The 12,082-nt window shown below is 39.4% G+C and overlaps 1 protein-coding gene across 1 annotated transcript; it reads right to left on the minus strand.

Annotated features, from left to right (window-relative positions):
* Window positions 1–1,933: 1,933 nt before the first annotated feature.
* LOC105474775 (olfactory receptor 2T1) lies at window positions 1,934–2,905 on the minus strand. Its single transcript, XM_011729607.3, has one exon. It carries the CDS (start codon window positions 2,888–2,890, stop codon window positions 1,934–1,936), a length of 957 nt encoding a protein of 318 aa, XP_011727909.2. The 5' UTR covers window positions 2,891–2,905.
* Between the last annotated feature and the right edge of the window lie 9,177 nt (window positions 2,906–12,082).

Raw genomic sequence — 12,082 nt, forward strand, 5'->3', positions numbered from 1 at the left:
CACATGTGGTTTGTTGTGACTTCCCTGTGAATAAGATGGGTCACACGGTAAGATGATAGACAGTATCAAAACTTCGCAAAGTTTACAATTAGTGGTATGGGGTGGGGGGGGCAGGGGAGGAAAGTAAGACTTTCTTTTCCTTGCTCATCAAAAGGTTCATGGCTGGTAACTTCCAACAAAAGACATATTAGTAACAGAAAAGTATAGGAAATTTACTTAATAGAAGTTTCATGAGGCATGCAAACCTTAAAAGTATGATTAGATCATTTAAAAATATGATGTAATGGAAATAAACTGAGGAGGACAACTTAGCAAGGTTTGTGTGTTCAGATTCTAGTGGCCTCCCCATGTGACATTTTTTTCCCCTCTGGGCATTGGTCAGGGCCCCTCTGGAATAAGGGGTTTGTTACCTTCTTTCAGAAGAGGTCTGAGAATTCTTTTGTGGACAGCTCTCAAGGGAGAAGGGCAGAAAAAATCAGAAAGTTACCTTTCTACCTCTTCCATTTTCTCAATTTTCTTCAACGTATTTAGTAGGTCAAGTTTGCATCTGATGAAAAAGCTGAACACTGTAAAATATTTAAAGAGGTTTATTCTGAGCCAATGTGAGTGATGATGGCCTGGGGAAAAGCCTCAGAAGATCCTGAGAAAGTGTGCCCAAGGTAACCTCTGTCTCCCTAAAACTTAGGGAAAGAACTTACATGCAGAGTCATAAATCGAAACATGTAAAATATACATTGTTTCAGCCTGAAAAAGCAGGACATGAAGTGGAAGGCTTATGAGTCACAGGTGGATGCAAAGATTTTTCTGATTGGCAATTGGTTGAAAGAGTTAAGCTAAAGACGTGAAGTCAGTAGAAAAAAACGCTCGAGTTAAGGTAAGGGACACCATTTGGGGGTCCTCCAAATCAATTCCATTCTGCCACTATCCACAGTCAAATGCTCTAGCCCAAGCTAAACTCCCACGACCATCTGCCACAATCTATCTGGAGATAGTATCAGATCCCACAGGGTGAGGGCTCAGTCTGTTAATACTGCTTTCCATTTCCAGTGCCAATCACAAGCCCCAAGTTGTCCTGTGCTTTTTTGACCAAGTGATTGTTAATTGAGGATCTCACGGCCCTTCCTTGGGTTCAGTTAGTTTGCTATAGAGGCTCACAGAATTCAAGAAAATGCTTTCCTATGTTTACCATTTATTACAAATGATATTACACAGGATACATAGAAACAACCAGATGAAAAGACACCAGGGTGAGGTCTAGGAGAGCAGAAGAGCTTCTGTCTCTGTGGAGCTGGGGCATGGCCCCTCCAGGCAGGTGGGTGAGTTCTTATCACCCTCCTGTTCAGCTGCATGAGTTTAGCTGTCCGGCAGTTTTCTGTCCTCTCCTTTTGGCCTTTATGTGGAGACCTTATTGAATAGTCATGATTGAAGCATGGACAATTGCACAGAAATATGACTGGACACAGAGTATGACCTAGTGTTGATAGAGTGAGTGGGGACACCTATCAAGGCCTGTCTGATCAGATTCTTCTTGGCCCCTCTGGGTAGCGTTCCCTCCTCCAGGGTAGGAGAGGGCCTCTTTTGAAACAGAGGTCTTGTGACCTGCAATTAGACAAGGTAGTCAGATAATTTCTTTGTGACCAAAAGTGGGCAAAGATTGGATTATATTTTTAGTTTCTAAGGTTTTCTTTGGGGAGAAAAAGAAGCAGGTGAAAAGAGGGAAGGCAAAGATCACAGAGAGAGATTCGGTTTTCTGAGGCCTCAAGAACCACAACATTGGAACATAACTAGGGAGTTATGAACCAGAAACCCTAGACAAAAAATCAATATGGAAATCATATCACTCCCTCCCCTTTTGCTTCATCTTCCGGTGAAAGCACAGCCACAGTGACCACAGAGTCTCCCATTTACCATATGCATGGGAAGGAATCGACTATCAAAAGACACCTCTTGACACCCTTTGAGGAGCCTTGAACCTCCCCAAGGCCCTCTTCAGGGCTCCAGTCACATCCTTGTTTCTAAGGCTGTAGATGAGGGGGTTCAGCATGGGTGTGAGAATGGTGTAAAACACAGAGAGGACTTTGTCCTGGGCTGGCGTGTGGTAGGAGTGTGGCAGCATGTAGGTGTACATGGCAGCCCCATAGAACAAGGACACCACAGTCACGTGGGATGAACAAGTGGCAAAGGCCTTCTTCCTGCCCTCCACTGAGCTCATGCGGTGAACTGTGGTCAGGATTCGCACATAGGAAGCAAGGACTACAGAGAAAGGAGTCAGCAGCATCAAAACACAGCACACGTACATCACTGTCTCGTAGAGGGCTGTGTCTGCACATGCCAACTTCAGGACTGCCGGAGCCTCACAGAAGAAGTGGTTGATCTCCCGGGAATTGCAGAAGGGAAAGCTCATGGTGATGGGGGTTAGGAGGAAACCATCCAAAGAGCCCCCAAACCAGGAACCTGCTATAATCATCCAACAGACCCGGCGGCTCATGAGGACAGGGTATCTCAGAGGGTTGCAGATGGCCACATAGCGGTCATAGGCCATGAGGCCCAACAGGAAGAATTCAGCTCCCACAAGGGTAAGGTAGAGGAAGTGTTGAGCTGTGCACCCCACAAAGGAAATGGTCCTTTGATCCAGCAGGTAATCAACCAGCATCTTAGGCACAATGGTGGAAATGTACATCATGTCAATTAAGGAAAGGTGGCTGAGGAGGAAGTACATGGGTGTGTGAAGGCGCAAATCTGTTTGGATCAGGAAGATCATAACCCCATTGGCCATCAGTGCGGTGACGAAGATGATAGCGATGATGGCAAAAAGAAGACCTGAGGTTTCCTTTCTGTCAAACAGCCCCATGAAAGTGAAGTCCGTAGAGGATGTGTTGTGCTCTTCCATTGATCCTACAATTGTGCTGATATGAGGTAATATATTGTGAATAAGATGACAGCATTCCCAGGGCAGTAAAATAACAACACTCGAATTAATTATTAGGTAGCAAACTTTTAAAACTGGGAAGAAAACATTTAAAACATAGTATTCTTGGCACACTGGGACTGATACCTAGCATTTAATCAATTCCAGAAGGTTTTTAAATAAAACTGGTCATTATTAATCAATAATTGCTTAAATACATTGGAGAAGATGATGTCAGCAGATGATACTGTATTACAATGATATACATTACAATGCCTAAGGGTGCATACCATGCTACACAGCAGTTAAACATACCATGGTCTGGGGGGTGTGTGTGTGTGTGTGTGTATGTATGTTTATGTTACCTTAGATGCATTTAAATTTGTATTATTATTTAATGCGTATTTGTGTGGTCGGCATCACCACCACTTTCAAAACATCTTTGGTGCTGGCTGTGAGTAGCTCATGTCTTCCATTTAGCTACAAGTATGGGTTATCTGCCGTTTGGATCACAAGTCACTGTCTACGTCAGGAGAGTATACTTGGTGTTAATTTATCCATGTCCCAGACAAATTATAAGGGATGAAATAAAAAGGGCAACAGAAACTCAGTGGAAACTACTCTTGCAAATTTAGACCTAAGAATTATTCTCAATACAAGAGGCATTCAGTGTTACTGAATTTTATTTATTTTCAATTTTAAGATGATGAGGAATTAACATTAGGATTGTGATTAGCATGACCATTAGAAACTAGTATTGGCAATTAATATTCAGCGGAAATACCACAGGGACATAAACCTTGAGCTATAACTTACTGGTTATTTTTAGAAATTATAATTTTTCATAGTTCTTGATAATTGAGAAAAACTGAGTGTGTATTATGTAATTTCAGGTTACAATAAAGAAACAAATATCCACAACAAACTTCATGAAAGTAAAGGATAATTTTTCACGTGTTTTAAGGCTAAACATGTTCCAAGATAGACATTTTACCAACATATTTGGGAGTAAAATTGATCAAACTAGTCTAATGCTCCTCTAAATATTCTAAGAATATTAGCATTTGAGTCCATTGCCCATAAAACAAAGTTACTATTGAGAATAATGATGATGACATCGTGGAGTTTACTTTTGCCAAGTGTCAGGCTAAGAAGTGCTTTGTTTCTATTGACTCCCTGATATTCACGATAGAACTAAGAAGTGAGGAGCTGTAAAAGCCCGTTCACCAGCGACAGCATCAAGGGTGATGTGTTGTGGTCACAGGGTCTGTTCGTGCGAGGAGTGTCTGGACGCTTACTCCCATTTTACACACACACACACATATATGTAATAGTGGTCTCTGCTCTCTGTTCACGCTTACTCCCATGTTACACACACACATGTATATGTAATAGTGGTCTCTGCTCTGTTCACGCTCACTCCCATGTTACACACACACACATATATGTAATAGTGGTCTCTGCTCTCTGTTCACGCTCACTCCCATTTTATACACACACACACATATATGTAATAGCACAGGGACATACATATTGAGCTATAACTCACCGATTGTTTTTGGAAATTGGATTTTTTCCATAGTTCTGGTAATTAAGAAAAACTGAGTGACTGTTTTACACAATTTCAGGTTACAATAAAATCCACAACAAACTTCAAGAACATAAAGGATTATCTTTTATCCTATATATATGTATATATATTCATAATCTCCTCCTATAGATTTAAATATGTATGTATGTAATTCTTCGGTGGTTCTAGCTTTTTCTATGGCCAGCTAGCCCTGTAGACCTAGCAATACAAAGGGAAATTCTAAAGTCAACTCCATTTTGTAGCCAACTGGCCTTACTTTTCCCGTCTGCCAACAAAAGGTCTAATTTATCAGAGAACAAGCCCTCCTCAAAGTACATTATGATTTTAAGTAAATGTTTTGTTAAATTTATTATCTGCTCTCTCACTAAGGCAAGCACAGTAAGTAACTATACTTGTTGAATTTCTCCTGGGCATAGATCATACAGCTTTGCTATGGTTTAGTACACGTAAAAATAATCAGAAAATGTTTGGAATGATTCTGTGACTTTATATAGGCATTTGTTTCTGAAATGATGAAGGCAACATACTGTAAAACAAAATTTAGAATTAAATGAATTGAGTTCTTCCTCTGGTCAGGACATTAATTAATTCTGTGACCTTGGATTCTCTTCCTAAACACCCTGAGCCTCGGTATCTGCTTATATTAATTGAGATAATGAAACATTCAGGGTTACTTTAAGAATCAAATAAGAAATTTATAGTTACAGGTAAAGATATTTTATACAATACAAAGTATAACGTAAGATATCTGCAAATTATTTCAAAATTATTGGTAAATGGGTGCGAATTCTCAATCTCTCATTTAAGCAATATACATATTCAACTAAAATCTATGAATTTAAATTGCAAATACCTCCTGATCTTCAGAAAAGGTCTGTAAACCCAGGCGCTCCCAGTGAAGTTACATCAGCAGTTCAAGTCTGTCTTTTCCCCCAGATATCCTTTGACTTGAAAGAAATGTTACTTAGTAGAAATTCTCAGAAAAAGGTGTGCATTGCAATTAAGCTTGCAGAAAATCTAAACTCTTTTGAAGAGCAGGAGTATGCTTGGCCTGTAAATTTTGAGAAAATTAGAAAAAAATGTTAATGGATAAAATAGACATAATTTTATTGAATAAAATTTTATTTTAGGTTTACTTACACTATTTTTTATTGCATAATACCATACACCAAGGGATAAATCAACACATTTATGTTATCCTGACATTTATAAATATTCTCTACTATTTTATAAGGGGTACATGTTGGTTGAGTAGGGATGGCTGCAAATATTTTCCTCCCACATCAGTACAATTTGAATGTAGGACACAACGCTTGCCCAGGACTGTGATGATCACCCAGCCTATCCTTTAAATCAAGTGACAAGATAATCCCTAAGTTGTAAGCTGCAGCCTTTGCCTGCTTCCATGTGACCACTGGTGAAGTTTTTGCCAAAGAAAAGAGCTTGCTCCACGCTCCTTCAAGCAGCAGCCTGTTGTCAGGAAGCTCTGCCATAGCCTCGATTAAAGCTGCTTCATGCGGTTTCCTTCCTTGCCCTCTGAACCTGCTTGGAACCAGTTTTCTCTCCTGGCAACATTCAACGTTTCATAATGTGGATATGACTGCAAGCTTGTCTTTCCTCCTTCTCTGTACCAGTCACACTTCTCCAGTTATTTTATGCATTCATGTATGAATTTTCCAAAGTGCTCCACTTCCAGGTATTTACCTGGGATAGCTTTTGCAAGGTCTATTTTAGAATATAATACCTCAATTTCAACAGATTACTCTAGATGCAGTTTTTCCTGTACAGAATACACTGGCAACATTACTTTTCTGTTGTTATCCCAGACACTTTGACTCATTATATACACACTCAAACTTACAGTTATCTTTTCACATGAGAAGTTCTCAAGACAGGTCAATACAGCGTTGTGCAATTTTGAGACTAAATACAAAAATATATGTTCCTAATTTTTCTCTGTGTTCCTAAATTCTGTTTAGTATCTCAAAAAGTTGGAATCATTAAGAATGAACTCATATTGAAAGAATAATCATACAATTATTAGACAATAAAGCACTAATGTACTCTGACAATTTTAGAGTAAGAACCACATTCCTCAACTCACACACACCTCCTGACAAGACCTGGAGAGAGACTACACACTAGAAACCCTCAACTAGAGAGACCTGTTATCCCTGATGAGAGTTTATTTTATGCCTTCGTGTGGTGGACACTAAAATATTGCTTGTGAATCACTGGCAAAGTGGACCTGAGAAATCCAGGTGTCTGCACATTCTTTGAAATCATTGTGGAAGAAAGGATTTTTAAAATGCTTGCACATTTGACAATCAGGCAACGAGTCTATGCTTGAAATTTGAATGCCTGTAGGAGTCTGCCTTACGTCAGCTCTGTGTCTTTCATGCAAGCACCTTCGACTCTCCAGTCATCAGTGTTCTCATCTGTAAAAGGAAGGCACGAAGACAAAGACAATGCACCACTCAGAGATCCAGGGAGCCTGGTTCGTAATCTACACTTTAGAAACTAAGAGTAAGTACAGGTGTTTCCTTTAGGGCTTCGTGCCTTTCAAACAGTATTGTCCTTATCCTATCTAATTCATAAGACTAAGGTTTGCTTAAATTATCTTTTAAAACACAAGCAGCAACCATTTAAGAAAAGATTCTTTGGACTGTTACACTCAATAGCATCCTTACACCTGAGATTTACAATACTACAATACTCACTCCGTGTAATTCCCACAGAAAATCAAACAGGCAATCTTCTTCTCAATGCACTTGCATTTGGCATGGAGGGAATGGGACGGTCATTCCTCATTATACGTGTACCTGAGATTTCCAGCCCAGGAGTTGCAGACAACTCTGCCTCAACTTTCTTAGATTCAGTTTACGTAAATCTTGTTTATGTCATATAAAGAACGTAAATTCAGTCAGACCACAATGAAATGTTCTGGAAACCCAATCATTTGCATATGTACCAAGTATTTAAAGTTCTACTATGAGGAGGAGTCAGTCTAGGTGCTCATCAGCATTTGGTTTGTCACCTGTGAAATTCCTGCATAATTCCAAAAGACCTGGATTTTCATTAAGGGAATAGGAAAAGTGGAACAAACAAAGAGTGAGTATAAGTAGAGTAGAAACTCCTAGGTGATCCATATTAATTGCCTAATTTTACTCAAGGATTTTGCATCATTTAGAAAAAACCTTAACTATTAAATCCAATTATTTAATTTTCAAAGAGCTTCATAAAGTAACATATTCATGTGTTCTATATGATCTCACATTTCTCATATCTCCTCTCATCCATGCAATCTGAATGCCACCCACTCAAAACAGCACATCACACACATCACTGAGTAGGAATCAAGGAACAGAATACACATAATTTTCATAAAACTTGTCCACATATCTAATTTTATCCCAAACTGTATTCCATCAAAAGACGATTATCTGTCACTCACAGAGAGCTGAATCTCTCAGGATAGCCAGAAGGTTATGTATAATTTAGTAAATCAAAAACTTAGTGGTAAACTACAGGAACTTTATGTAACTAAACAAGCGATGAAGAACTAAGACTTTTTAGAGGGTTGAAGGTGATATTTTGCTAGAAGGAAAAATGATCAGATTTAGTAGACTTAAATTCTCATCTAGCTTATACCAAGAAGAAAACACACAAAGCAATTCATAGGTATTGGTATCCACAACAGGAAAACCTTCAACATCTAGGCCATCTGGATGCCACCGTGCCGTCAGCGTGTTAGCCCTGAAGATCCAGTATGCGTAGATTTCTAATCTGGATTTATGAACTTGGCATGACTGAAGGTATCCTTAGCAACTGATGATGGAGTTAGGACAACGAGAGACATGCAACAGGTTTATTAGGGGCTATTTTTGTAATATAACTCTGCAGAAGGAAGTATTACTAAGCCAAACAAATAAATGCCACCTTAGAAATCCTTGAAACAATTTGCATTGCCAGGACAAATTACATAAATTCTCCAACCTTCTAGAAACATGTAATACTGTCTGTTTCTTATTTTTACAGGGAAATATTTAGCAACTAAAGAGGGCTAACAGATCTGAAAAACTGAACATGCAGGAAGAAAGCAGCAGACCAGTAAAGAATGCCGAATTATTCTGGGTGCTCTGCTTCTGAGATCCCTGGCGCCACGAGGGAGCGCCCAGATTGAGAAGAGGTATGAGTTTAAATAGTTTTCTTTGAGGGGACATGGAATGAAGTGCTCTGGGAAAGAGCAAGTTCCTTCCTTTTGGATCTCAGGAGACTTTAATGAGACAGACTTATTACAGCTAATGAGAAGTGTATAGATGGGGTGGAAAAGAGTGAACATTTAAGTGACAAGGGCTTTGAGAACGTGTTTCTACTCCTGTGCTTCAAAGTGTAAAACTGATTTCCTGAGTGTTTCATCAGAAAGTTCTGCCAGCAGCTCTTCCTCACAGAGAAATGTGGGAACAAATGTGGAAAGCCATTAAAAAGATTAAAAGTAGCTTTATTTCTATTATATTTCAGTAACAAAACATCTGTTATGCTTATTGGTAGCTTAATAATTATTATTTTATTTGAGCATGAAGGCAATGTATACACATCAGGAAAAACATAATACCAGAGAGGGTTATCGAAAACATACCATATAGATGATCATCCTTACAAAATTGCCCTTATGCTGTATGTGTTGGTTTGTATTTATGTTCGTAGGTGTTATGTACCAGTAAACTACAAGAGCTTTATGTAACTAAACAAGAGGTAGAGAACCAACAGAGACATGCAGAAACTTAAACACTATAAATATATATGACATTTACACAACATTTGTGTGATGTCTGTGGGTTTACATGTAATTTCACAATTTGCATTGTTCACAAAATACACCATAAAAAGTCTCCCTGATGTGAAATATTCTCCCAAATGCAGCATGCAATAACCCCAAAGTATTATACTTTATGGACATGCTCAATATTATTTAATTAATGCTCCATTTTTATAACATGCATAGAGTTTTAATTTGGGGGACTAAAAATAATGTGCTGATTAAATCCTTACATCTAATTTGAGTATAGATTTTGGACGGTTTCCTTATTAACTTTTCCTCAGTCAACATTATTTAATTCATTTGTGTGGATATTTTTCAAGTTTTGATTTCATTAAGTTGCACCTCAAAAATATTACTGTGTCTGCAGCTGGCGGGTTCTTGGTCTCGCTGACTTCAAGAAAGAAGTAGCGGACCCTGGCGGTGCTACAGATCCTAAAGACGGTGCATCTGGAGCAGTTCTTTCCCCCAGTGGGTTTGCGGTCTCGCTGGCTTCGCAGTGAAGCGCAGACCTTCAGGGCCAGTGCTACAGCTCTCAGGCCGGGGCACGTCTGGAGTTGTTTACTCCCCTCGGTGGGTTCACGGTCTCACCGGCTTCAGGAGAGAAGCCGCACACCTTCACGGTGAGTGCTGCAGCTCTTAAAGGTAGTGTGGATCCAAAGTGAGCAGCAGCAAGATTCACTGCAAACGCGAAAGGAGAAGCTTCCATACTGGGACCACGTGGGTTGCCGTTGTGGCGAGCGCAGCCTGCTTTTATTCCCTTGTCTGGCTCCACCCACATCCTGCTGATTGGTCCATTTTACAGAGAGCTGATTGGTCCGTTTTGACAGGGTGCTGATTGGTGCCTTTACAATCCTCTAGCTGAACACAAAAGTTCTCCAAGTCCCCACCCCACTCAGGAGCCCAGTTGACTTAGACTAGTGGATCCCGAGCCAGGGATCCTAGAAAGGTTGATTACTTTTTTTAACTTCAATTTTTTTTTTTTTTTTTTTTTTTTTTTTTGAGACAAGAGTCTAGCTCTGTCTTGTCCAGTCTGGGGTGCAGTGGTACGATCTTGGCTCACTGCAGCCTCCACCTCCCGGGTTCAAGTGATTCTCCTGTCTCAGCCTCCTGAGTAGCTGGGACTACAGACATGTGCCACCAAACCCAGCTAATTTTGTATTTTTAGTAGTGATGGGGTTTCACCATGTTGGATAGGCTGGTTTCAAGCTCCTGACCTCCGGCGATCCATATGCCTTGGCCTCCCAAAAGTGCGGGAATTACAGGCGTGCACCACTGCACCCGGCCAACTTTTATTTTTACTATTCATTTATTTAACTTCTTTTTTAAAAAATATTTTATTTATTCATTCCACTTTATTTGAAATTCATGGCATACATGTGCCTGACTATATTGTGTGATGCTGAGGTTTGGATTATAAATGATCCCATCACCCAAGTATTGAGCATAGTACCCAATAGTTTTTCAACACCTACCCCCCTCCCTTCTTCCTGCCTCTGGGATCTAATAGTTGCCATCTTTGTGGCCAGGTGTTCAATGTTTAACTCCCATTGATGAGTAAGAACATCCTGTATTTGGCTTTCTGTTCCTGTGTTAATTCACTTAAGATTATGGCCTCTGGCTCTATCCATATGGCTGCAAGGGACAGGATTTCATACTTTTTTAATGACTTCATAGTATTTCATGGTGTATATGTGCCACATTTTCTTTTTTGTGTTTGCCACATTTTCTTTATCCAGTCTACCATTGATGGACAACTAGGTTGATTCCATATCTTGCTATTGTGAATAGCATGGTGTTTAACATATGAGTGCATGTGTCTTTTTGGTATAATGATCTACTTTCCTTTGGGTATATACCCAGTAATGGGATTACTGGGTCAAATGGTAGCTCTGTTTTAAGTTCTTTGAAAAACCTACAAACTGTTTTCTTCATTGGCTGAACTAATTTACATTCCCCCCAACACTGTAAAGGTCTTCCTATTTCTCCACATCCTCTCCAGCATCTGTTGTTTTCTGACTTTTTGATGATTACCATTCTAACTGGTGTGAGATGGTATCTCATAGTGGTTTTGATTTGCATTTTTCTGATGGCCAGTGATGATGAGCATTTTATTATATGTTTGTTGGCCATATAAATGTCTTCTTTTGAAAAGTGTCTGTTCATATCGTTCACTCACTTTCTGATGGAGTTGTTTGTTTTTCTCTTGTAAATTTGTTTAAGTTCCTTGTAGATTCTGGATATTAGCCCTTTGTCAGATGGATAGATTGCAAAAATTTTCTCCCATTTTATCGGTTGCCTGTTCACTCTGAGGATAGTTTCTTTTGCTGTGCGGAAGCTCTTTAATTTAATTAGATCCCATTTGTCAATTTTGGCTTTTGTTGCAATTGGTTTTGGTGGTTCAGTCATGGAGTGTTTGCCCATGCCTATGTCCTAAATGGTATTGCCTAGGTTTTCTTCTAGGGTTTTTATGGTTTTAGATCTTAAATTTAAATTGTAATTCATTTTGAGTTAATTTTTGTATAAGGTGTAAGGAAGGGATCCAGTTTCAATTTTCTTCATGAGGCTATCCAGTTTTCCTAACACCATTTATTAAATAGGAAATCCTTTCTCCGTTGTTTGTTTTTGTCAGGTTTGTCAAAGATTAGATAATTGAGCAACCCCAAGACACGTAATTGTCAGATTCTCTATGGTTGAAATGAAGGAAAAAATGTTAAGGGCAGCTGGAGAGAAAGATTGGGTTACTCACAAAGGGAAGTCCATC

The sequence above is a fragment of the Macaca nemestrina genome, chromosome 1 (genome assembly GCF_043159975.1).
Source record: "Macaca nemestrina isolate mMacNem1 chromosome 1, mMacNem.hap1, whole genome shotgun sequence".
Lineage (NCBI taxonomy): Eukaryota > Metazoa > Chordata > Mammalia > Primates > Cercopithecidae > Macaca > Macaca nemestrina.